Genomic DNA, 27896 nt, shown 5'->3' with positions numbered 1-27896 from the left:
GATAAAAGTTTTAAAGCACATATATAAGTTGGAAGTCTAAACTGCCAGGATTTTTTCAGTTAAAATTTGTACTACTTAATTACTTTGGACACTTGTTCCCAGAATTTAAGATGTCATCCTTCTCTTTGATGTAAAACACCTTAGGAAGTGGAGTGAGCTACCTAGCTCAAATACCTGATGCTCCATCATGCTTAATTCAAGAAGCCTTTTTTTTTTTTTTTTTAATTCTTTCATGTATTTTGGGAAAAATCAGCTTGTATACTTAAATGAAATCATTATTTTCTTTCTCATTCCCTGGTCTGTAACATTATAATATATTTAAAAAGTTAACTAGGAATATAAATCAGTGTGATCTGAACAAATGTTTTAAAATATTTTGATAATTTGAATAAATTGACTACACATTCTGAATCTTTCTATCCTGTTCAACTGCCTGTTATCTGAAACACTATAAAGTTATGAGCATCTTGTTTAATGCATGCTCTTCAATACTTTAACCAGAAGAGGGAGCTGTTACATTTAAGCAGCGAGCTTGCTTTTAAACTATGACAAGATCAACTGCATGTTTTGACATGGGCTAAAAGAGAGCATGTAAGAAGAAACACTACAAGGTAACATATTCACATAGTATGAGATCTTAAATGCTTTCTTGTTTTCTATAAGCTCGAAAGCTTTACCTTTATGACTGAATCACAACAGGAGGCTTCAGTATAAATTTTTAATGTGACAGAAGTAGAGCTACTTTAAAATTTATGACTTAACATTTTTATCTTGGACAATATAATTTTTTCTTAAACCATTTTTTCCATATGAAAGTCCAAATTAAAAAATTGTAAAAAAAATAACCAAGCATTTGGGAAAAATGGAAAAAAACCTGTTCTAGCACTCTAAGAAAGAATATGTTTTGACTCTTGTTCCATTATAAGATGACAGTTTTTTCAATTTATACTATAAAACATAAAAAAAAAGTAGAAGAATAAATTCCTTTCTTTTCTATTATTTCCCTAGTGAAATAATCATATCATTCCTTTCCCTGATATTTCCCACTTGCTTAGGGAAACACCAGAATTGTACTATGCATAGATGACGTTTTCAAACCCCTATTTTATGGAAATATAAAGGTATATGCCACAGCTAGCAAGAACCATACCACTAGTAAAGACCTACATACCTAAGTCTGTCAGGAGATAGGCAACCTTTTCATACACCTAAAACAGAAATAAGAGATGGTGTAAGTATAGCACATCGTGTCTGTTGTGATGTCAAATCCAGAATGAAAACAAGCATCAAAAGCATAGGTGTTCTGTTGCCCTACAGCATCAAGGTATCCGGACAGAGAAGGGAGGACAATGTCATAGCTACATGTGGATGTATAGTTTCCTGTAAAGACTTCATTGAACTACTTTAGTCCCATTCTCTTCATCCATGTAAAAGTATGTATGTAAGTATATACATTAAATATACAATAAAGTTAAATCAAGAGCCAATAGATCAAGAGAAATGTTCAGACATCAACGGTTCTCTTAATGAACAGTTAGATCCTTACCCTCTAACTTCAGGAACAAACCTATGTGATCTAAAAGTAGACAAAAGACTTTACAAAATGCAATTTTCCTTTGCATGAATGTGCATACTGGTGAGGATACCAGCCTCCTACTGAAAACTTCCTTATCTGTCTATATATTGACAATCTCCAGTCTTTATTTTAAATGACACTTAGCCCAAGGTAGTTACAAACTCTGAAAAATATTTCCTTGAGTATTCACTATTAATAGCAAGTTATTTTCAATAGCTTTGGTGTGCTTCTTCACTTGAATGTACTTTTTATGACTTAGAATTATCATATATAATAAGAGAAATAACTAAATGACAGTCTGTTTTGAAGAATGCTTTCTTATTGCAGTGAGCGCACAATCTCCTTAACAGAGTTAAAAGCCATTGTTTGCTGTGCTATTATTCCTTTTTACCCGTTTGTGTCTGCATGGGAATAGAAAAATGATAAATAATATTGCAGTTGAAGGAATAGAGTTTATATCAACGTATATTGTGCTACCACAGCAAATGATTAAACCCGTGCTGTTACATGACAGGAAAAGCTTAAACTGAAATCACATATCACAGTGATTCTAGGACTGTGCAACACTGATATCACAGCTGCATTTTAAATAAGAAAGGGAAGAATTCAAAGTTATCAATTAAAAAAAACAGAAAGAAAATTCTCAGCCAAGAAAATAATGTAGTTCCATTTAGAGATGTATTGTAAAAGGTAATGTAAAAAACAAAAACGCAAATGTAGAAAGCAGTAGTCTGTATCACTGTGACTTGGTGACATAAGCAAAGATGTGTAGTGACAAAGTAAGTAGGCATTAGAGAAAAACATTGGCAAACATAGTATTAGAAGAGGAAAAACCCCTGAAATACTAGCTTCAGGCACTGCTATATGGATAAGCAAGAACATGTCTATATCTGATATACAGTAAACTCAGTAACCTTGTAAAAATTACTCTTTTAAATTAATCCCTCCTTTAAAAGAACAGAAGACTTACAACATTGAGTGACATGATGATCATAAAATTGATACAGACTCCAGTGCCAGATGTTGCAAACTGCCAATACTTCTTGATGAAATACCACTTGAAAGAAGCAAACTGTTCCATGGCTACCAGACGATACACCACAACTGCAAACACTGCAGTGAGGACCAGTGAAATCTACAGGTAAGTATTTATGAATAGAGACATCAGAACAAAATAAATCGTGTTTGATATAGTTTCCACTGAATTATTAAATTAACAAGTGTTTTAAAGATTGTCATTTGTTTTGGTGAGCAGACTTTGAGAGAACGAAAACACTAGATTGATCAATTAAAACATTTCTTTACTGTTCTTTTACAATATAACTATATTGCATCTTTTAAAAGAAAGAGATCCATAAACAAGCAGTGAGACTGAGACAATCAGTTTTGCCTGTATTATGTAGATCCACTGATCTTAATGAATGCACTCGTGACTTCTGTTACTATTTACATCAGAATAAGATTAAAGGCTACAATAATTCCAGTATTATTAAGCATTACCATGAAGAATATTCCTGAGACAGACACCATCAGTCGACTGAGCTTATCAGGGAAAGGCTGAAAAGGTTCAGGTTTTCCTGTGATGGGATTTACTCTTTCCACTTGGGAATATTTCGCTTCAAACTGGGGGCGCAGCTCTTCCTGGAATGACAGGGTAGATGCCATTTGTGGTACTACTTATTTCACTGAGGTATCAAAAATCAGACTTATATGTGCTATAAAGTATGAGATTTATATTGATACAAATTCTTTTTTATAATGCTCCAACTCAAATATCCAAATAATTGGCTCTCTTGAAAATCCTTGGAAACAGTGCCAGAGACCAACAAAGAACAGAAACCGTAAGAGCCTTCCCCATTATGTGAGGCTATTAAAAGGATCGTGGGTCATAATACTGACTTAAACACTAGTTTCTCTGCAGAAATTAATAAGAAAACTATAAATTAATGCCAGTTATGATGGTGCTTTTTGTGATATGAAACTATTAATTAAAAGCCACCAGCTTGTATCTACGCGTCTATGGAAAGCTATAAAACAAGTAATAGTAAAGTCTCTATTGACTTAGACTGCAGTTAAATCACCAATATAGTTAAATTACAGCTATGTTCACTAGAGATTTATGAAGTAAAGTAATAAAATAATTTTATTATTGCTGATGCTGATAGCAGAATGTTAAAAGACAAGTTATGCCTCTCAGAAGGACATAAAATCTAGTTTCTGTCCCTCTGCTTGTCTTGGTCCCGTTTTTAGGCAGGACCAGGAATTTCCAGTACAAGAAACCGTAGAATTGAAAGGCATCTGTGCTGACATCAGTAGTAGCTCCTGTCTTCTGTACGGGGAGTATTACCACTCAATTTTTCAAAGGATACTTTTAATAAATGTAGAATTGTATTTGGCATTATAATGCTAGTTGCAGAAGGCAAAGTATCCTTGTAGAGTCTCAAGTATACTTGTTTATTCTGCAACTAGTGTTATAAACACAAATATAATCTGAGTGACAAATTCGGATTACTGGTGTACAATATGTATTGATATTTACACTTAAATCATGCTGATAGCAAGATTTACAGGTTTACTTCTGTTTAGTCTTACCTCTTCATCTTCCCAGTCTATGAGGTCCCAGTCATAGGTTAATACAGCTCTCCGTCTCTTCCAAAACTCTAGAAAGACCGTAGCTGTGGAAATCAACTGCATTTTAATTATGGAAAAGAAAGAAAAAAGCCATGCAGATCTCAAGAAAATCAGCAATACGTAACATGACAACTGTCATTAGCCACTTTCTGGCTGTTTCTCCCATAGAATCTGAAAACTCTAAGTAACTTGAGGATAATCACTGTTAAAATTGGGACGCTATTTTACAATGTTTATCTAAGAATCATTTTTTTTGCTGTCTGCTATATCTGTACAGAGATAGGCACCTGTGTCCTGGTTTCAGCTGAGATAGAGTTAATTTCCTTTATAGTGGCTGGTATGGGGCTATGTTTTGGATTTGTGCTGAAAACAGTGTTGATAATACAGAGATGTTTTAGTTGTTGCTGCACTGGTCAAGGACTTTTCAGCTTCCCGTGCTCTGCCAGGTGCACAAGAAGCTGGGAGGGGACACAGCCAGGATCGTTGATCCAAACTGACCAAAGGGCTGTTCCATACCATATGGCATCATGCTCAGTATAGAAAGCTGGGGAAGAAGAAGGAAGGGGGGGACATTTGGAGTGCTGGCGTTTGTCTTCCCAAGTAACCATTACGCGTGATGGAGCCCTGCTTTCCTGGAGATGGGTGAACACCTGCCTGCCCATGGGAAGCGGTGAATGAATACCTTGCTTTGCTTTGCTTGCGCGCGTGGCTTTTGCTTTCCCTATTAAACTGTCTTTATCTCAACCCTCGAGTTTTCTTACTTTTGCTCTTCCAATTCTCTCCCCCATCCCACCGGGGGGGAGTGAGCGAGCGGCTGCGTGGGGCTTAGTTGCCAGCTGGGGCTAAACCATGACAGCCTGTCAATATGAGACACTGCCATCCCTTTTAGATCATCATTTTGCTTTTAACTTTATTCAAAACATATATGGTTTAAAATCTTTGTTTGAAGAAACAAGGATATGCAGGCACAATGGTATCTTTTAATAAAGAGCTAAATTATGATCTCATTTTATTTAGTTTGAATCAAGACAACCTCACTTCTTTCCCAGCTATACCAGCTTTATACTCGAGTAGCTTTACTACTAAAATATTTCTTTAAACAATTATTTCTAATCTATGTGTGAGATCATAATCAGATTCTCCATGTACTTAGTGTTTTCAGTAGGTCCTACAAAAATAATTACAACCAATAAATAAATCCAAGTTTCCCAAACACTGTAGTTTGCCTCTTTTTTTGGTGGGATTCCTGACAAAATGTGGGATTGTCCAACTGTTCCCTGGAAAACAGTCATTTCAAATAGGGAGTGAGAAAATTTGCTTTCTTCCAGCAAGCCAACTGCTCAGGAGGATTTCTAACTCAAACTGAATAGGATGGTCTCACATTCCTACCTTTTTCTATATTTCTGTATTATGTTTAACATCTTACTGGGTTTATATATATTATATATAGCTATCATAACTTTATATATATATATATGATTTATCCATATACTATATTAAAGCACAATGACTAGAAGTTAGCAGGAGTTCACCATACCACTACCCATAAATAACAGATGGCTGAATGAAAGGAACTTGTCCCTGAATATTATTTCTAGGTAGTACGTTCTTTTATTCTTCCAAGCATGGATCTTGTCTTCACCACAGATTTTATTTAAGTTTCAGATGCTCCTATCAAGAACAGCACACAGCTCTCCTATTTAAGCAGCAGTGGGGTTTGCACTTGAGTAATCCGAGGGTGAAACAACCTTTTCTCACTGTCATTGGAAGTGCTATCACAGCCAGTGCAGCACGAGACTCAGAAATGTTACAGAAGACACCAGCTAGCAAAGAGAAATCCCTTCCTGACATGTGAAGACTCAGGAGCAACATAAGCCCGTGCTATACACAAAACAAACAATACTTTTCTTATGTGACCAAACAGAGTTTACTCCAGTTGGCGGCCGGTCACAAGTGGTGTTCCCCAGGGCTCAGTTTTGGGGCCAGTCTTGTTTAATATCTTTATCAATGATCTGGATGAGGGGATCGAGTGCACCCTCAGTAAGGCTGCAGATGACACCACGTTGTGCGGGAGTGTTGATCTGCTTGAGGGTAGGAAGGCTCTACAGAGGGACCTGCACAGGCTGGATCCATGGGCCAAGGCCAATTGTATGGGGTTCAACAAGGCCAAGTGCAAGGTCTTGCACTTGGGTCCCAACAACCCCATGCAACGCTACAGGCTTGGGGAAGAGCGGCTGGAAAGCTGCCTGGCAGAGAAGGACCTGGGGGTGCTGGTCGACAGCCGGCTCAATATAAGCCAGCAGTGTGCCCAGGTGGCCAAGAAAGCCAACAGCATCCTGGCTTGTATCAGGAATAGTGTGGCCAGCAGGACTAGGGAAGTGATCGTGCCCCTGTACTCGGCACTGGTGAGGCCGCACCTCGAATACTGTGTTCAGTTTTGGGCCCCTCACTCCAAGAGAGACATTGAGGGGCTGGAGCGTGTCCAGAGAAGGGCAACGAAGCTGGGGAAGGGTCTGGAGCACAAGGCTGATGGGGAGCGGCTGAGGGAACTGGGGTTGTTTAGCCTGGAGAAAAGGAGGCTGAGGAGACACCTTATTGCTCTCTACAGCTACCCGAAAGGAGGTTGTAGCGAGGTGGGGGTCGGTCTCTTCTCCCAGGTAACTAGTGATAGGACGAGAGGAAATGGCCTCAAGTTGTGCCAGGGGAGGTTTAGACTGGATATTAGGAAAAAATTCTTTACTGAAAGGGTGGTCAAGCATTGGAACAGGCTGCCTGGAGAGGTGGTGGAGTCATCATCCCTGGAGGAGTTAAAAACACATGTAGATGTGGCACTTCGGGACATGGTTTAGTAGGCATGGAGGTGTTGGGTTGATGGTTGGACTCGATGATCTTAGAGGTCTTTTCCAACCTTAATGATTCTATGATTCTATGAAATAGGCAGGAGAAATACAACACATTCTGCAAAACACGGTGTTGGGTGTTCCTCTGCGTGTCAGGCTGCTCTAGGAAGCACACCTAAGATATCCACTAGGTCTGTGCCAAAGGTGGTATGTCTGTAATTGCAGAAATGAAATAACTCACTCGGTTACACTCAAAGGTAATAGAAATTAAGCAAGTGGCCCAGTTATCAGGAATAAAATAATGAATTTGAAATCCCACTGACTTAAGATACCTGAGTCTGAGAAACTGAAACCAAGCAATTGAATTAGTGGCTTTTTTTCCCCCCAGTGCCATTACTGAAGAAAAGAATGAGGAAGGGGGGACTATTAAAGTACCTGCAACTTTTTTGGACTGGGAATATTTCAGCTTGTGTAAATATCCGTTGAAGTTCTGGACATAAAATGAGGCAGTTGTGGTCTAGAAGTAATACTAGACTGGACAAATGGTGTCCTCAGTTGAATATACACTAATCTTATAATGCTACTTATTTCATTCTGTCTGTCCCCTAAGATTTGGGATAACTTGCTTATTCTTTAAATCAAGATCTGTCTCTAAGTTAGAGTTTTCAGGCTCTGGTATAGCATGAATAATACGCTCTAGTATAATAATAACAATAATAACAATAACAATAATAATAATAATAAATGATGTCTTTTATGTTACTTATGTACACGAAGCATTTGATAATGCAACAATCAAGAAAATCATCCATCTAGATGAAGCAACTGAGGCCCAATTGCTAATTATACCTGCCAACTAAAGCACCTTTTCCAGACTCACCCGAGCTCTTAAAAAACACTGCAATACTCTTTTTCACACAGTAGAACAGAATTCATGGTAATTTTGCTGTGCTATAAGGGAAAACAGTGTCAAAAGCTATACATATATATTAAAAAAAAAAGCACGTTGGGAAAAAATCACAAAACTTCTCTTGTGGTGTAAACTTCCAGTCTAAATGACAGCAAAAAACCATCAGAATTTTTAAATCCAAGTATTTGTCCAGTTCTACAGAAAGCCTGGAACCGTCCTGGCTTGCCTTTATTTGACTCGATCACACTGCTAACGCCACCCGTCTCTCCATGAAGCAAAGCCCCTCCAGTCCCAGTTGCTAGGCGCTTCTTACTGACTCATCTCTCACCCTCATCTCCCAGCTCTGAAAATGCTAAGCCTTGACTTTTATCAATTACTTCTGTAGAAAAACAAGACATACAATAGATGACTAATCCAACCATTTGAACATCAAGACGAGAACATTCATATTCTAACACTGCTTTGACCTGGCAGAGTTTCCTTCTGCCTAATCCTGCTGCTCAAGAGTTCTGGATAATATACAGTTTAGAGGGTCACACACAAGCCTCTGGTTTCCTACAGAAAACAGTCTCTGGTGCCTCCCCTGTTTTTTCCAGGGCACGTTGCTTCCCATTTTATAGCTCCAATTGCCATTCTGAATTTTAAATCCCATAATAGATGATGTAATTCCTTTTTTTTGTCCAGCATTTTGGTACAGACCCACTCACTTAGGGATCTGTTATTCAGTGCTCTGCAATACAATCTGCAGTTCTGCCCTTTGTACGCTTCCAAAAGTTTCTTTCAATTCTTATTTAAGTTACCTTATGTTTACTGCCCTTACACTGCCAGTACTCATACTGATGAAGAACTAAAATCTCTAGGCATGTGCTTCACACAGTTCTTAACCTTCAGAAGACAAGTAGGGTGATGTTTGATGGTTAAGACAGGAAAGATTGATTGTGTGTTAATACAATCTTAAGTATAACAAAAGTTTGACATTGGCAAGGAGAAGAAATGATGAATGACTGCTGTTAAATGCTATGGAAGGAAAGAAGAGGGCAGAGAAAGAAAGAAACCCAAACAAAACCAAGAGAACCCAAGACTATTATGTGAGCACATCTCTTCTGAATCTTTTATGGGAGTCACTGTGTCAAAATGAATGGCGTGTTTATTTCCCTAAAAAATTATTGCAAAGAGGATTTTCAGTAAGGAGCTCGGGGACTGTCTCCACCGCCTCTCTGCAGTTTGGCCACGGCCAGCCAGGCCCCTTCTGAATACGCTGCTCAATTACTTCTTCAGTTTTATTCAGTCGGACTCCGCTACAGGACAGCTATGCAATGAAAACAGTCCTACGGATTTGGCACCACACCTACACTGAGACAGACTCCTCAGAATTGAAACTGCTGCTTAATAAATCCAGGCTACAGCTGAACAACAGCTTAGTCTCTTCTCCCACTCCTGGAGTACTCAGAACCACCTTGCCTCCATCTGGGCACAGCTCCGAATCTGTTCGCACTCGGGCTCACTGCTGGAGGCTGTGCCTTCCAGAAGAGCGGGCCAGCACTCGGCACCAGCAGCCTGGCACCACGCTTAGCTAAGAACTGAGTCACAAACACAGCATCTTCCATTAGGCGTTAAGTCACTCCGGTAAACAGGTTTTACTTTTCCTAGCAGATGAATGAAACTGCTAATAAATAAAAGAGAGAGCATGCACCTTCCCAAGCCCTGTGCTGAGGCTGAGGGCAGCACCAGAGTGGTATGACTCTCATGCCACTGTAACAAATACACTTTAACAGAATTGCAGCCTATATATTTAAGGTCTTGCTATTTTCATATATTATATATCTATTCAAATAACCTTTCTTTTTAAAAAACTATCAGAAAGGCTTCTCAGCACCATAATGTGTGCACGCTGGTGTGAAGTATACCGTTGACCCTAGTATATCACTTGTCATTTGGTTAACGCTGCATAGGATCCAAATTTGGACACAAATTTGCAGTGCTTGTTTTCAGATCTCGTGATCGATCTGTTAGATGCTTGTCCACCCAGACACAGCAATAAATATGAGTTGGAACCTTGTTGATACACACTGCAGAGAATGCTAGATTCCAAAGAAAACCAAACCCACAGTATCAGACTCTCAGAGACCACCCCACACAAATCATTTTCTTCCCCAAAAGGGATATTGGAAAGGGCAGAGCTTGATCCATGTCACAGAAAACCTTCCACTTGTGCGCTGCAGTATTTTCAAGAAAACACCACTAGTTGCTCCCATATAAACACCTCCTGTATATGCCATATCCTCAATACTTATCTCAAGGATAAGTTATGAAATAGTTTTGCACCTCATTCCTTAAAAATTTAAAGTGGAAACAGATAACAACATCATAGCATTCCACTCAAACAGTCACACAATACTGAAACATTTCTGAGTTGCTCTTCACCACATACCTGCCTAGAATAAATATACTTAAATAAAAAAAAAAGTAAAAATCACAGGTTGACTATATCAGTGTATGAAAAGTTACATATGATATGGCTTCCTGGCTTCCTCATTCTTACTTTAATCCAGGACTGTTTATATAAAACCTAAAGTGAGGAGTAAGAGTTGTAACATTCAGATCCCTAGCTGTTCATGTATTCCAAAGTAAAAACTAATGACAACTAGTAAATTCAGAAAATTTGGATTTAATTACCTTAAATTATTGCAACTGTGAATATATTTGGCCATAGGATCAGACCCATTTCTAGCAGCATGTTTTTCTTAACAGAACTCATTTTGCTGCTGTATTTTGTAGAAGACACGCCTTTACCAGTTTTCATCTCACAAAGTGTACCGTCGGAAACCCTGCGATGATAAAAAGCTATCTTTTGTTAAATTAATAGTTGCACAGTACACGGAACAATAGTTTCTATAGTTTACAGAAAACAGTCACCCTTCTGAAACACCAGTTCAAAGACTTTCAAAGGATTAGGCAATAAGCACTGCCTACCCACTTTACCATAAATACTGCAATTTCTGTGGACTCTGTAATGACAGAGCTCGGTCACGACAGCAGCGAAGGCGGTCAGGCTGGTTCCCAGACGCGCCGCCGCGCGCGGTGAAGGGCTGCCCCATCTCACCTCGTCTGTACGGCGCGTTCCTGACCCGTGTCACGCTGCCACATTTATTGTAGCTGCGCTCCCCTCTTCCACCAGACTAATTGCACTCCGCGCCAGAGCAGCATTTCAACAGGTTCTTGCGTATTTTGTAGAGCTCAAAGGTAAGTCTGAGGTGTTTTTAATGCTTATTAGTGGATCGGATTAATAATTGCAGTGTTGTTTTATATAGGGTTCAGGAAGGCAATCGGTGCTGTTGTAGCCAAATTCTACTTAGAGTGTATTTCTGAGAAAATAATTGAAAGAACCCCCCCATTTTGTGATTCAAATATTAAAGCAGAGAAGTAGCAACCATAAACAATGACAGTATTTCACTCAAATTCATACTTTTCTTTATTGGTTATTTATGCTCCTTATTTATATTCCTCTTTATAATTCACTAAAAACGTACAAATTTTTTTCTCAGTACAAAAAATAAAATACATTTAAGCTTGCAAATTTAATATTCATTGCTCGTTAAATTTAGAAGTTTCTCATCCTTGGAGAGCAATCCAAATCTTAGAGTGAAGAACCACAGGAGCAAAAATCCAATATGTTTCTGGGTCCATCATTTGCTATTATTTCTTTCTGAATTCTAGAAGATAAACTCTCTATATCTTGCTTTATATTTGTTCCGTCTATTTTTGGATCACTGATGTAAAGGGAAAAATAACGTGCTTTATGAGGCTTAAAAAGCATAGTAAGTATGAAAGCTCTGCAAATACGAACATGTTACTCCAGACCACAAGAACCAAAGAAGTACCATTAATAATTTGCTTGTTGTGCCACCGTTTACTACACCAATTAAAGTACTTTCTAACCACGATTGTAAGGCAAGGAAACGGTGCAAGGTTCAATTTATTGACGTGCAAAAGAATGCCCTTTGAATTATAGTGCTGAAGATTGTATTATCTATCCATAAGAAGTTGAAATGATTACTTTCCTGACAGTTGCAGAGGTTTTGCAGATGTTACACCTATCACTGGCAGGTGCTGGGTTGTGTTCAGGAAATACATGTTGCAACTGCTTTATCATGCTGAAAATCTATTTTTCAATACTTAACATACCACTGGATATACATTTATATGAAAATCGCCATCTAAGAATTTATTAGGACTTTTTTTTCTCTGTGTTGCAGAAATATTCAGCACAAATCTGAGCACTGTGAGTAAAACACAACGCTAGATGCAATATCAATGCAACCTTCATGGTGAAGTGCACAGGCCCGGGGGAGGTTGACTTGAATGGGGCCAGGGCTTCACCCAGAATGTAGGTGTGCAGATGTACACGTACGTACACCAGTAGCTTCATATTGAATACTTTCTGCTGTAAAGCAACTTTAATCTTTATTAATAACAGAATGACAAGGATTCTTGTAACCTTTTTTCAATTTACTTCAATTAAAATAGTCTGTATGATATAGAACCACAGCCTCCTCAACATGGCTGTGCCTACATTAGCATTTTAATCCACATCAAGAGTGTGCTTTTAAAGTCTTCTGATCATCTCTGCTTGTTGCCCGTTGGCTTACACCACTGGGCACTCCTGTCATTAAATTAAGTTATGTGCTCCAGAAGTAGCCCAACACAGGCCAGCTCTTTAATGGGTGCTCAGTCAAAGGGAAGAGCCTGTGGCAAGTTCAGAGTCAACCCCTCCAGAAATGCGTGAAGAGTGGGTATCAAGTCCTCAGCGCCTCTAGAGATCTCTTGCAACTAGGCTACCCATTTTCCAGTATAGATACAATCAGTGTATACTCAGGTTCACACTGGAGGGCCATTTTTACAGGAAATTGCATTCACATCTTAGTGAATTCCTCGACCACTACGTCTCTTCATTCCCGACCACTAAGTCTCTTCATAAAGCCATACACTGAAGGAGAAATTTTAGCCTTCCCCTTTCTGGAGTTTTCTACCCAGCTGTCATAGGTCTCAGATGAAATTTGACTCTAGCAGCACAGAAACAAATGCAGAGTGCAAAATCCACTGAAAAAACATGGTGGTGACCATCCTATGTAAAAAACTCATTCTTCATGCTAAAAAAAGGTAGAGCTAATCTAGGTAACTGAACTGCAGCCTAATCCCATACTGACGTCGTTTCTACTCACATCAGTAGACAGCAGGCTATGCCTACTGCACTGATTTCCACTGAGCTGGTACTGAGTAACATGACTCCCAGTAAATCAAAGGACAAGACCTTTTTTTTTTTTTCATTAATAATCTGTTCATAGCTCCCTGAAACACTTACTTGACCAGCTAATTTAAAGTTTGGGCTCTTCTGCAAGCTTTGGCTAATCTATAGCACCGCTGTTTTACTGCAATAGCACTATCTGCATATTAGGCTCTAAAGGCAACGAGTATCTTTGAAGAACTTCAATTTTTTTTTAAACTGTATGAACATTAATGTTGCACTAGAAAAAGACGAGCTAATTATTACACACAAAAGGGCTTCCAGGAAGCAGTTCATTACAGCCTGAGAACTACAGTGCACAACCTTCAAAGCAAGGAGGTTTCTTCTCTATGGTCCCCCATGAAGAAGATCACAAAATTAAGCCAATCAGAAAAAACGACAACGAATTTGTTCAGCAAGGATATTGACTCCTTCGTACACTACTCTGCAAATGAAAATTACAGTTAAAGGGAATTGAGCATAATTTCCCTACATAGTTTAGTTACAGCAAAGGGATAATAAGCGGTACGATCAAATCCACTTTGTTCACTAATATGACTATTAATACACGGAAAGAAAGACCATGCCACTGAATTAAAACAATCATGCTGTTAAAATGAAAGCATGTGTTTGAAAACTTTGTAAAATACAAGTTTTTTTTTTCCTCACTATTTTGCAGCTATTATTAGTACTATCAGATAAAAATCTAATATTCAGATTGCACAGCATTTCATAGTCATCTGAAGGCCTATAATTCAATTTGTAAATATAATTGGAGCTGATAATTGAACTCCAAAGGGGTTTTCTTTGGCTTGCTCGTTTGGGGTCAGAGTGGTTATCCTTGGTTTAACTGATCCTCAAGCAGAAGTTCTCTCTTCTATTTTTTGTTAAATAATTTACAAATGTTTTCTGAACAGAGGTCCTTCCTGCCATATAGCTGACCTTAACTTGGGAAATGAGCACTGTGGAGAAGCGGAACATACATCAGTAGGCAGATTAAATGGCATTTTATAAATACACATGTGTTTCAAGTAATGGTACCACCTTCTAACCACTAAACACAGAAAACATGTAAGAACAGACCACAAAAGCAATAAGAATAAAGCCAAAATGAGGTACAATTACATGATATTTAATTATCATCTACCCATTGATATAACGTTACCCATAGCTGACTGCTATCTACTGTTACTGTACGTGCACTTTCCATTGCTCTGACGGTTTTACATACAAAGAACCTAACCTGGGGAAAATGCACAATTAAATGGCAAAAAAAACCCCAAAAGAACAAACCCAAACCAAAACATAAACGCCAAAAAACCCCACCCATAGGACAAAGCACAAGACAGTAGGAGGGGAGGCTGAATATGAAAGAAATAGTTACTTTTTTCAGTTGTACATCTCCTTTCTTCAGATGGTAAAGTACCCACATACATGGACACCTAGTTAATTAATGATGCTGAAGATGTAACTTACCTATACTTTTTATTGTGCTGTCAGATGAGATGTTATGTGTGGGAGTTAAAACCTGCATGATCTCAACCTGTCTCATACTTAGAAAAACACACACCCCCTGTCAAAACCCAACGGATTTACTGAACAGCATACCTGCTACAAGCAAGTGACTTCAAGATGAGTTTTTCTCATCCTTCTCAATCTAACATTTGAAAAATTAATGCATAATATACAGCTTCCAGTTTCCTATAGGAGAAGAAGTTTCCACACAAATTCAGCATCATCCATGCTCCCTAGACTGATTTAGTTTTCACTTTGCTCCTGGCAGCATTCATATGACACTCATTGCTTAGGGTCACAAAACATTATCCATCAACTTTCAGGGCTAATTGTAACAATTCTATTTCTTCGCAATGGAGCATAACTCTTTAGCATGCTCTTGGAACTGCTGCCTGCCCAGAAAACATTGCCTCAAGCATGTCATTCAAGCATGTATCATTACCTCATTCTACAGCAAAGTGGTTTTGAATTATTCCCCCCTGAGTATGAGGCCCGTTTACAGAAACATGGAATTTTCTTGTGCAAAAACCTTTTGCTGATCAGTAGTGTTGTATTAGGTCATTCTTTAAGTCATTAAGACCCAGGAATGTAAAGTTTTCAGCATCGGCATGTGGTAAACTACTGAGACTTCTACAGTATAACGCCAACTTTTTTTCCAGCTTATTTGGGTCTTAACTGAGTAGCTTTGTTTTGCAAAATGAAATAATAGACAAAAGTGAATTTCTTGCAGGTTCTCTATATTACAAAACAAACTTTGAAGTCAACACCATGCAACCCTCCTGTGGAATGGTTTTCATTTTTCTGCTCGTAAGGCTGCAATGGAACAAAAGCAATACTGAGGGCAGAAAAGTAAATGAAACAAATAATGGAAATAGCTCAATTAGAGATAACAATCAGTCTACAGTGCAACCAATTTCACAGAGATTTGTTCCGCCTATGACTACTGCCATAAATCCTTCTACCATCAGCCATGCTGCACCAACAACTGCCAATGCCAAAAAAAATGTAACGAAAAGAACAGAGATGAGCAGTTGGCCAAACAGCACACGCCTGAGGTCCACTGATGGCACCACTTTATCTTCAAATGTCACTGTGGTATCAATAGGTGGAATAAATAACTCTGCCACAAACTTCAACAGAATCCCAATGTCTTTAGCAACATTTACAACAACAGGTGACTTTTCTGGAGCGACCAAAAGTGCTGCAGCTACTTCTGCTTCCACAGAGACACCAAGTAACTCCACGGTCACCTACAGTACCCCTTCGGCTGCAGTGCTCCCCAGTGACAACTCTTCAATCAACCCCGTGGCGCTGTTCCCCACCGGTATCGCTCTGACATCATCCACGGTGAAGCAGGACAGTCCTACACCAAACTTCAACCCCATTCAGCAGACAACAGAGCAGAATCATAATTTTAGCAACCCTTCTACTGCATCACCTAATTCAAAAGATGCCAATGAAGGTAAGCATCTAACTAAAGTCCAACTGGATTAATAATATTATAATGCTGAAATCAAACCTTTTTTTCATTGAACAGGAGGCTTCACAAGATGTGTGAATTAATAGGTGACCTAGTACAGACTAAAACTAAAACTCACTCAAAATAAAAAATATTTTTAAAAATTATTTGCTATTTACTCGTTTAACACTTCCAAGAGTGGGGGAGCCTAATGACAGGTACTGCCCATTCACACTGGAGTGGACCTATAAAGCAGATGTGTAGAAATAACATTTAAAATGTGTAACACGTCAACTTATTTAAGTTCGGAAACTTTTGTGACCAAAGATGACTTCTTATAAATACTTCCAAAGGAATTACTCATTGTGGATTTAATTACCAAGTTGAATATGCGTGGGAAAACAATGGAGCATAGAACTGTCATGGCACTTTTCTATCCTGCTGCTCTGAATCAGGTCTTCAGGAAAAGAAAAGGAAAGATTAGAAGACACAGTAATTTTTTGCCATTAATTAGCTTTCACGCTTTTAACACAGGACTGAAAGGCTTATCCATCATATCCAGTAGAGTACAGTTTGTACTAAGAACTGAAGGAGCATCAGACTTTCATGTTTCCCATCATATTTCTAATAATTACAATGTACCCGATTTTTAGATGACATGACTGAAAAGGAAAGGGGGTGGGAGAGCAAGTTCAGTTCCAAGAAAAACAGTCTGCAAAGCGTTTCAGATCCTTGGTGAAAAGTCTCACTCCCCAAAGCCCTCAATGGCTATAAAGCGAGAGCAAAGTATCTGATCTTACAGAGCTATTATTCTCGTTCAACTGTCTCTTCTTTCTTTCTTTCTATCCTAGAGAAAACCAACAAAGGAGTACTAGTTGGTGTCATTGTAGGAGCCATTTTGGGATCTATATTAATTGGTCTGATTGGATATTTTATATGTGGTAAGAAAAGGTCCGAGTCATTTTCCCACAGACGGCTTTATGACGATACAAGGAATGACCCCGGTAAGGAATAGCACAAGTGTTTTGCATAAGAACATTTTTTATTTCTGCACAGAGCTGTTTAAATAGTCTGGTCTTATTGAATTATTAGGAATTATATCATCGACTCCAGTCAACTAGTTTTCAACTGACAGTACTTTATTATTTTTACATTTTCGCTTAACCAATACTCCCCTTAACTCTGTGTCTCCTCCTCACAAGTTATTTTTTAACCTTTGAAATATCATATCTAGTATGAGTGAACGTGTTCAAAGAATTGTGGGCGAGTTCAAAACTATAGCTCAAAAACTCTCGCAAACTTTGATTAACTGAAAAAGGCTAGACTCGTTACTCATCAAACTTCAATTACAGAATGAGGGATGAAGCTATATCTTTTTTACAAGTAAAAATATTTTAAGAGGTTTAAAAAGAAGATTGCTTTTGTCTTCGCCATGAATATGTATAAACTTGTATTAAAGTGTAATCACACAGTCTCCAAACATTTGTATCATGTTCCTGGACTTTATTTTTAAATGTTTAAACAAACACTGAGAGGCTAAACACACTTTTTTCCTCATATAAAATCAAATAAAAATAAAACTCTGGCAATACGCCTTTCCTGGCTTAAATGCAAGAGCTGAAAGCTGCCAGAACATCAGATTAGGAACTAGCTTTGAAAGTCGACCACCCATGTAGTCCTGAACAAGCATTACTAGGAGGACATGTGTTATCCTCAGAAGATCGTGAATCAGGGCCTTCATCTTTTGCTCCCCGATATGTAAGAGAGAGGTTAACTGGATTTAGCTGCGACGGACTGCTGAACTAAACTGTGAGGTACCCAGCATATGGGGATAAGAATCTTTTAAATAATTTATAAATATAATTACATTATCCTTTCAGTTCTCCACTTAGACAACTCACTTGGACCATACGATACGAGTTTTGGATGTGCATCAAATGACAAAACCAGCACAGCAGACAAGGCAGAGAAAGACAACGCAGGGTGCCCATCCGATGGCATTCCTATGGCTGACATGACACCATCCCACCCTTCACCGTAATGTTTGCTTCAGATTATATTCTCACCTGTTATCTACACGGTTTCGTTTCTCCAAAATGACCTGGCCGTTATCTTACAGCCATTACCATGCAAATGATCTTTTGGAAAGCAAGGGGAAAATCACAAGGTACATTGATACGCAACAGGCAGGGCCCAGTAGCAGAGCATCACTCTTCTCCTTTGTAATTAAATTATCAACTTACAGTTTACCTGGAAGGATATTATACGTGCTTTCTTAGGAACAATGCAGACAAATAGCACCCAGGTAAAATTCTGCCTTGTGTAACTTTGGTCAAGAATGCAGACATTATAACAGAGCAAAATTTGACCAGGGTTGCAATGATATGTTAGCATCAAGACAGAAAAATTAGAAGTTTAACTACCTTGAGGTGAAACACTTCTGTTCAAATATAATTCCTATCTGATAAATGACTCTGGCCATTATTTTCCCCACTCTACATTTGTAGTTTACTCAGTGAATACGACAAAAAGAATCAGATTTACTTGGCTTACTCAGAGGTTGAAGTTTGCTGGGCAGAATGGAACTACTGAGTAACACGGACTACATTTATCCTTTGACTATGATGACACAGAGTTAAAATCACTATCAAAGGGAAAAAAAGAAGACAAGCTTCTATTCCTCTGTCAAACTAATCTGTTGTTTGCATTGCGGGCTAGATCTGTAGAAATTATGTAAAAGATTTTGGTACAGGTTAGATAGAAGAAATACTTAACAGGAAAGGAAAGGAATTATCTCTGCCGTGTATATAGATATCCTAAAAAGCATGCTCTTGTTTTGTCCAGCTAAAAAGTAAAATTATGGCAGTATAATACAAATAATTGCATAGTTTATCTGTTTGCAATTATCAGAAATGCCTAAATAGAAAGAAACAACATGAAACAGACATAGCTGTAAAGGCAGAGAATAAACAATAAAGTGCAGAGAAAATAACTACTCACATGGGATACACGCTTGTTACTACAGCTATGAAAATGCTTTATTTAGTGTGGAGACTGTGGATCACGTCAATGTAGTTATCTCACTAACTGGCTGTGAACGTTGCAATGAGTGCCTATGTGAGTAAATTATGTGCATGCACATACCAGAGACAGAAACAATGGCAGTCACACTGCAGATGAGTAAAACAGGTATTTACTTCAAAGTTAAAAGATTAAAGAATTGAGCACATACGTGCAGTGTTGCCATTCCTACAGGGGTCAGTCATGAAAACAGCACACTTCCCATCAAAACCACAACCTGATTTCTAACATTGTATCCAGCGTGCTGGATAGCAGACTGAAAAGCTGAGACATATTCACCTGCATTAGGTGAGAGTATCACTCTTCTGCTTGAAATTAAGAAAAATGTAATGTTCAGCTTTCATCTTCCTTAGCACATATTATGCCATCTTTCCTGGTAATGGTAAAGCAGTATCATATAAGCAAAATTCCTTCTTACACTTGAACCTTAGCCTCAGCTGCAAATTGAAAAAGCTCTCTCTAAGGAGAACTCGAAGATATGAGATGCTAAGAAACTAACAGTGTTGTCTCAGTTGGTAACCATATAACCAAGTGTAATGTATTTTAGGGATTTATGAAACTAATTATTAGTAATTGCAAGGCTATAACAGCAAGATTAGGAGCCAATGAAGAAATATCACTGAGGCAAGCAATCAAAGTGTGCCCTTCAGTTATATCTATATAGTCTTAATTTTTAACAATCTAATTATAATTTTGGTATGTATGTGCATGTGCTTATGTTGTCTATGTACCTCTTTGATGTTTTGCTGTTGTTTCTGTATTGTTTTTTGTTTTGACCAGGCCAGCCTCCAAAATTTGTGACATTTGTTCATGCTTCACTTTAAGTTAGAATCATTAATGCTTATTCATACATATTACGTAAATAAAGCTGTTGTGTGCCATTTGACTCTATTTAAAATTGTAAAACTCTGGCTTGATTTCAGACAGTTGTATGTATGTGAAGTGGTGTTATTTTCTCAGGGTTTACACACACAAACATTTACATTGGTAAAATTAATTGCCTCTTGTTCTAATACCAGTCTTCCCTACTTTCCAGCAGCAAAATACTATCAGCTTCAGTGAAAGCTAATTCCATCGAGCATTTCATGCTGGAACCATTACATCTGCCTTGTAGGGCATTATTACGCTGACCTTCAAAGAGAGGGAACACTGTTCTAGGTAACTCCTGTTCAACAGTGGCTTCTGTGAATATCACCCTGCTTGGCTTTGTGCCCCATGACATGATGTGTGTGATGTCAGAGTGAACATAATGAGATATTCAGACTGAGAATTTGAATATAAATAGTTAAATTGCTGTAAGCGCTTAACTTCAGATCTTTCCTATACCTTCCCTCTAATTAGCTCCCACAAAAATATTCTCATTTATTTTGTAAGAATTCTCTACAAGATGTGATTTTTATATTGACTCCAGATCAGTAAATTAACCTACATGTTTGCCTCTAAAAAGACTTCTGCCTGCATGATATAAGATTCAGGCTTAAAGACATTTAAGATGCTAAAGACAGTCATTACATTAATGATAAAAGGTATTATTTTCACCCACTACTAGCACAGAAACTGAAGTTGATGAGAACAGGAAAAAATAAGTTTGTGTGACAAAATCATAAAATTTTAAATTTTATCAAGAGCTGTAATCTCCCTTTACCCAGTAATCATAAACAAGGGTCAGGTGAACTGAAAGTACAAAACAACTAAAAATGTACTTACCCCAAATTGCCATGAAAATAGCAAAGAAGACAGTCCCTCCATTATCAAACAGATGTGTAACCTGAATAGAAAATAAATACATCAGGAACAAACAATATTGCCACCTTATCTTTTGCCCCAAAGAATCCCAGAGTACAGAATTGGTGGCAGAAACTAAAAGCGAAGCATTCTAATATGAAGTCCTACTTGCATGTTTCTTCTACCAAGGTTTGTCCAGTTCTGTCTTTCGGTACAACCTGAACTCTGGTTTGGCAGACTATCGCTTCATGTATCTCCAGTCTGTTTGTTTCACAGACGCTAAAATCTGCTCTGTCTGTGTCCAGACAGGCTAAAAATTCCTCCAGAGTTCTTCTCATATGCTGGGTCAAATTTAACCTCAACATTTTCTATTTTAAGGTTTTTATAGGCTTAAATAACTTCTGTCTTTTCACTTTTCTTCCTCTGTATATTACTTAGTTAATGTCTATTTCGATTCCAGTTTCTTCTTCTCCCAAGCTATCTTGCAATTCTTCTGCAGGTAAGAATAGTATATATTCCTTTTTATCCAGACATCTCAGCCTCTCAAATTGTTGACATATTCTCCTTCTTAAAAGGCTAGTGCCCCTAAACTCCCAACAAATAAATTCTAAATACCACCCCCCCAAAAATATAATTCTAAATTGTGCACTTAATTTCTCCTCATGAATGCTCTCCTTTTTGTTGGATTTATCACTTATCTTACTCTTTGTTATAAGATTTTTTGGGCAGAACAGATATTCTGCTGCAAAGTCCAAAGCTTACCAATAGAAAAAAAGTAATAATTAGTTTTTGCATGCCTATGGATCACTCTAAGCATCTGAGTGGGTGAATTTGATGTCTCACTTATTATGAAAACTTCACAATTTACATTACAAAAATCCAGAATTTCTAATACTCAAGCCATAATATGAAACAGTATTTAGGAACCTGAAATGAAGATCAATGTACTTTCAATAGATTTAAGGCTGCCAATTTACAGCAGTGTAATTTATCCAGGGATAACGGGCCTACATGCTTTCTAATGAAAGGTGGTTTAAGATGTTGCTGAGCATTAATGAGCAAAGCACAGGCTTCAACTTCCTATTTGAAAAAAAAGCACAAATCATTATAAAATAATAGAGCAAACCAACTTATCATCAACAGGCATATGTTAGAAAGAGGATCTGAAGAGAGAGGAAAAAGAAATGAAAAAGTGCTGCAAATGTCTTTGATATGTTTTGTTCTAAATCATCCAGAAAATTCATGGTCATTTCCCACTCTTCGAAACACGAAGAGAATGTCTTGAAATAGAATATTCTTGAAAAGAGTTTACTTTCATTGGTGTCGACTCCGTTGCTGACTTAAGGACCAATTTTTAAGCTTTTATCATGAAAAGAAACCCATCCTTATGCCAATGGAAGGGCACAGGTAACCAGATTCAGTTTTGCTGTACTGTCACCTTCTCTTAGATCTGAAGTTACTCTGGCCAGCAGGAATGTTCTGTATGAGGTGTGCCAGATGCTGGGGCTGACAGCCCACCTCGGGCAGGTTACCTAACCCGCTCCTGCGAGAGCTGCCTGCAGCAAGGAGAACTCAGCCTGCTGACAGATTTTCATTCTTCTACAGAAGGCTGGCATTATTGCTTCTGCCTTGCAAATTAAGAAAACTAACTCAGGAAAGCAGAAAAAGTTAATAGAAACAGTGTTGCTTGCCTCTATTTTATCTCTTATTGAGTAAAATTATTATAATACTGTGAGAATTTATTAAAACCACATATATTTTATCTGTATGTCAGTTCTGTTTTTCTTTACTTTTTTTTTAAGGTTCTGAAATGGGAATTTACTATTTGGTATTGGATATCAAGCAATCCAATATGTTCCCTGCATGAATGATACAGTGGGATCAATTGTACATACCAATATGTCTTTTGCTTCATTTTTCTTTAGCTTCCATGAAGGAAAACACAACGCGTATGAGACTGAAAATGTGAAAGGTGAACAAAAGCAGTACAATAAACCTGATGAACATTTTCAGTTTTGAATGCAGATCTGCAAGAGGATGTGTTTTTGGATAACCTGCTCAGTAAAGAGTGCGTCTTTCCAAGGAAATACAAAATGAACTAAGCAAACAAACAAACCTAAGCCAGCAGAATTAATGTTGCTAAAAGTAAAAAATATGTATCTGGCTCCCAACCTAGCTTTGTCTTTATAAAAAGTGTTTGAGCTACAGTCTTTCAGCACCACACCGAGATTTAAGATTTCTCCGTCTTAAAGGCTAAATGTGCAGTCTGAGACTCCGTGTTGACCAGAGGCCTCTAAGCAGAAGTGAAATACTGTAGGACTCGGTGCTAGTCCGTCAGCATACCTGACTGATGTTGTCGTCATCATACAAGACTTCAGGCACTTCAAATCCACTCTGAATCAACACCCTGCCCCGGGGCGAGGGCAAGGTGTGCTGGGCGCAGAACCCGCCCGGAGAGCCCTAGTGCACCCAGCTAATCACCCACGGATCAAAGAGTCCGTTTAATGCGGACAAGAATGACAGCCTGGGCATTCGGCAGTTCAGATTACAACTCAGGTATTACATGCCTTTCCCTTAAATTATAAACTTCACTTCAGTGTGGCATTTTTAAATGGAAATGGAATAAAGAGGGAGGGGATGAAAGAAAAGGGCAGTAACAAGAAGGAAAAAGGCATCTATTGTATTTTGTCTCCAGCTTTACAAAAAACTTGGCAGAAAAAACATTTGAAGTATGTGATTTTTCCGGCATTAGTTTGTTCTGTCTGAAGAGCTCCTCTAAAGGGAAACCTGGCAGATATTTAATGAAAAAAACTCTGACAGCAGTTTTAATAACGTGAAATACGAGCACAAGGCCTTATATAAATGAGGCCGGTCCCATGACATAAGCAGGTTTGGGGAGATAAACTTCACTTAAAGGAACTCACTTTTCCTAGTAACTCATGCTTGTGTACTTGTAAACAATGAGCTATTTGAATGAATAAGGATTAAAACACTTATTCCTGAATAAGGGTGCCAGTGCCTGGAATGAATCAGGAACAGCTTCAGTTGCATATCAGCTCTTTGGTTGTGGGCAAGGAAGACAGAGAAATAAGTTATGTTCCCACAACAACAAAACCAGAGGGAAACGCTGACAAGCTCCATCTCAGGAACAAGAAAGCAAGCAGGAAATGCCATTTTCATTTCCCAGAGAGCAGATCTGGTGCTTTATTTTTAAATACGTTAGTTCCGCTTACTTATATTACTAACAGTGCTTCACAAAGTACAAAGGAACGTTTGATTTGAAATCAGATTATAGTGTTCTAACATTACAGATTGTTTTCATTCACTAATTTGGGTGCAGACACAGTGGCAGTGCTGACACATGTTTGGGTATGTGCTGCTCAACTCGAGCAAGGCGGTGGCACCCAGCAGGATCACAGCCCCTGCTGGAAACCAGACGTTTCCGAGCAAGAGGGTAACCAGTGAAGCTGCAGTCAGCTTTTCTTTAGAGACAACGCGGTGAGTGAAGGCATTACAGTTATAACCTCAGCGTTATAAAAAGCCTCATTGAGCTTTTTAAATATTTTTTTCCTTTTTCTTTGCCTTTTGAGTGGCCAGATGGTAATCCTATTCCTTCCCAAAGAGAAGTCTCTCTCTCCCCCACTTGGGGGAGATCCAGAACAGACAAATCCTGAAAGGAGACAATTTTTGGTTGTTTTCTGTGTTCCAATATAAGGTTGATCAGTTCTTCAGAGCAAAAGCATTGGCAAGAAAAGTTGGGAGCTTCACTAATTCCCATAATATTTGCAGACATCAGGAAAGGGTGCCTGCAAAGATGGAACACGAGTGGTTACTGCTTGTCTTCCCTGGTTGTCACCTGATTTTGTTTCAAGGTTTAAAAATATGTGAAAGTATGAACGGACTGCCACATTTTTTCTGCTGCAATGAATTATTCACAATGCGACATTAAATGTGAAATTTGCATGATTTAAGCAAAGGATGCCAGCGTAAATATAAATGAGAGGCAAAACCTGCTTCTGATTAACTGGGGATGTTAAAATAACAGGACCTAAAGTTAAAGGGATGCCACAATGCTGAATGTATTAATTTCCTGTTAAACTGCAGTGGACTGCTGAAGAGGTACTTGTCATCTTCTAGAGAGAGGCATTTCTGGGGTGGGTTGTATAGTTTGCATAATGTTATTTCAATTAAGAAAGCTCTTATCTTCAGTACACATTTTAAAAACATAAGAAATTAGTAAAAAAAAAGTTATTAAAAAATCTCATGGAGCCATTTTCTGCTATAAAGTTATAGCAGTTATTTCAAAACAAAAACCAGTTTTGCCTTAAGTATGACATTTTCAATGGTATTTATTGCTGTTATTGCAAAACAACTTTTTCATTTTTTTATTTTGGCATTACAAAATAGAAAATTAAATTTGTAAAATCTAAATATAAACCATTTTTATAAATGTCAAATGTTTTTAGAATTTTCCTTCACAGATAGATTTGAAATATTGATCTTTACTCAAAAAAGGCTGAGCTTTACTCAACATTGGTCCTATCTATACCAAATTTCAAAATCTAACACAAAATTTATTTTCTTTTTCACATTGCTGCAGTGTTGTTGCAATGCCATGGCCCAGAGACAATCACAATCTCATTTTATAAATACAGGCTTCTGAGCAAGATTTATCTTGTGGGCTAAAGAATTCCAAGAAAAATGCCAAGGCTGCTTTTCCAGCATTATGAACATACCACACATCAAAATCTATTGCTCACTTGAAAACACTGCACGTATACAGAAGTACTTGTGATTATTTAAGTTTGAAGGATAGCTTCTTGTAGCAAAATATTTAGTTGTGTAAAATCTTTGCATTAGTTTGACAGAGCAAAGCACATCACAGGCACATTATGCTAGAGAATTCCTTTAGGAGGAGCAGAAATTCAATTAAAAAGTAAGCAACAGAAACAGAGTAAGAAGTCAATTATAGGGGAAAGTAGGAAAAACCTTCCAAGAAAAGTTTTGTTACTTGGGGGACTTTATAAATTGATGAAAATAATAAGGATTTAGGAAGGAAATGCTCACAGAAAGTAAAGCAAATTTTAGAATGATCTCTGATCATTTCAGAGCATTCCCTTATCAGAAAGATTAATTACAAAGGCTGAAAAAAAACCTCTGTAGAGAAACAACATGTTTTGCAGGAATCTTTGCTGAAAAAGCACAGCCATTACACTATGAAAGTGGATCTTTAGACAAAAATTATCTTGATAGCAATAAGACAATAATTACCTTGGCGTATATGCAGCTTTCATTGAGTTTTTGTAGTGTGCAATTGCGTTCACACATAGGGCACATGATGGTTTCATTTGCCTCGCAGATCTCTTTGCTTTAGTATAAGAAAGGAAAATAAAGGTTATAAAAAGGCTTTTAGCATTCTTAAGTTTTTCTGAGGTTATGCTGTTTGTGGTCTCTATTTGTTAACAGTATGGCTATACCACAAAACTGGCTCAATAAAATAAATTAAAAGTGAATGTTTGGCATGAAAAGCCTAATCCCAAATCAGTAACCTTAAAACTATGGGCCCTAGAGTTGTATGCAATATTTTTGGGCATCATGCTACACTTCCTACACTTGTGCATACCCCATTCCCTCCCAAATATCACAAACAGAAGAACAAAACATTATTCACTACCGGCCAACCCATTTACTGCATATTTATCTAAGCAACGTAGAAGATACCAAACGTTAAAAGAATGGACATCACTGGGATGACTACACTGATTTCAATCAACTTATCCCAGTTTACATCAGCTGAAGCTCTGTTCCACAGGATAATCGCATGCACACTTAGATCAGTCGGTCACATGTAAAAACCCACTGACAGGGACTTCTGGCAGTAGTATTTCAAGTCTTTGCATTTTTATTTCCTACAGAAAAACTTATGTATAGTGCTAATAAAAAACCACTTTAATATCCTAACTTTGGGGAAAAATATCTTCAAACCACATTGTACTGCTTAAAGATCCTAAGATTCAGGAAGATGAAGTCACTGCCTTCATTAGGACCATTCATATTCAAAATGTAGTACATAATTGTCTTGACAAAGGCACAACAGAATTAACAGAAGTGCAAAAATGAATTTTAAGGCAAATTTTAACTGCACTGAGTAAGCTTCCCAAAGAACCTCACCAATAGCGTTTCCCTATCATTTAGCAATGTCACATCAGACAACTTTCTTGCTTGCATTTTCATTCAAATGATTAAGCACGGAAAATCATATTTCAACAATATGTTATAATGGTTTGGCAATAATACAAACTGTTGTCAAATATAAGGCCAAACTGTACTGTGCTTCGAATTTAAATTCAACATTATAAATGTTAGATTTTCTGTATTCTATACCTTGAGTTAAAATCTTGGTTTGTTTTTAATAACATATGAAGTTTTACAAAATTATACTGACAGCGATAGGTCACATGCTTTAGCAGTACTCTGCAAAGGCAATAACATTTGTTACACAAGTGTTCGTGACAGGTGCTATGTTAACTGTGACTGCAATTCAAATCTTCAGTATAACAGAGCAAAATAAGCTCTGAAATCTGACTACAGCACATGGTGCAAAGACACTTCAAGCTACCCTGTGTTCATGCCTGGCCTTTCTGTTTGACTGACAACAAAGGGACAACTTAGAACAGTGATAATTAATGATATATATAAACCCATCAAAACCAAACTCTTTAAAACCATCAGATTTATTCTTATATAGAATAATCAACATGTAATAGCTTGACATCTAACTTGACAATAAAGATAGGTAATAGATATGGCACATAATTTGTTGAAAGAAAAAAACCCAGATGAAGGCACTTCTAAAGGACTATTCAAGCCCTCCC

The 27896-nt window shown here is 37.8% G+C and overlaps 2 protein-coding genes across 2 annotated transcripts in view; one reads left to right on the top strand and one right to left on the bottom strand.

Annotated features, from left to right (window-relative positions):
• Positions 1 to 27896, bottom strand: part of ANO3 (anoctamin 3) — a 215475-nt gene that overhangs the window by 10780 nt on the left and 176799 nt on the right. Inside the window, exons 13-18 of the mRNA XM_072864857.1 lie at positions 26293 to 26389; positions 21004 to 21064; positions 4169 to 4251; positions 3077 to 3217; positions 2547 to 2711; positions 1172 to 1208 (exon numbers count right to left, since the gene is read on the bottom strand). Of these exons, the coding sequence (XP_072720958.1) occupies positions 1172 to 1208; positions 2547 to 2711; positions 3077 to 3217; positions 4169 to 4251; positions 21004 to 21064; positions 26293 to 26389 (584 nt within the window). The remainder of the gene's footprint in view (positions 1 to 1171; positions 1209 to 2546; positions 2712 to 3076; positions 3218 to 4168; positions 4252 to 21003; positions 21065 to 26292; positions 26390 to 27896) is intronic.
• Positions 15525 to 18256, top strand: MUC15 (mucin 15, cell surface associated). Its single transcript, XM_072865911.1, has 3 exons — positions 15525 to 16218; positions 17067 to 17219; positions 18096 to 18256. Exons 1-3 carry the CDS (start codon positions 15525 to 15527, stop codon positions 18254 to 18256), a joined length of 1008 nt encoding a protein of 335 aa, XP_072722012.1.

The sequence above is a fragment of the Ciconia boyciana genome, chromosome 6 (genome assembly GCF_034638445.1).
Source record: "Ciconia boyciana chromosome 6, ASM3463844v1, whole genome shotgun sequence".
Taxonomy (NCBI): domain Eukaryota; kingdom Metazoa; phylum Chordata; class Aves; order Ciconiiformes; family Ciconiidae; genus Ciconia; species Ciconia boyciana.
Note: the sequence above shows the minus strand (reverse complement) of the source record. Positions and strands in the feature narration are given on the sequence as shown.

What these genes read in the sequence shown, in the direction of transcription:
- MUC15 (XM_072865911.1), top strand. Translation starts at nt 15,525, where the DNA reads ATGCAACCCTCCTGTGGAATGGTTTTCATTTTTCTGCTCGTAAGGCTG. An exon ending in TTCAAAAGATGCCAATGAAG is followed by an intron (nt 16,219 to 17,066) that starts GTAAGCATCTAA and finishes TTTCTATCCTAG; the next exon opens with AGAAAACCAACAAAGGAGTA. An exon ending in CGATACAAGGAATGACCCCG is followed by an intron (nt 17,220 to 18,095) that starts GTAAGGAATAGC and finishes TTATCCTTTCAG; the next exon opens with TTCTCCACTTAGACAACTCA.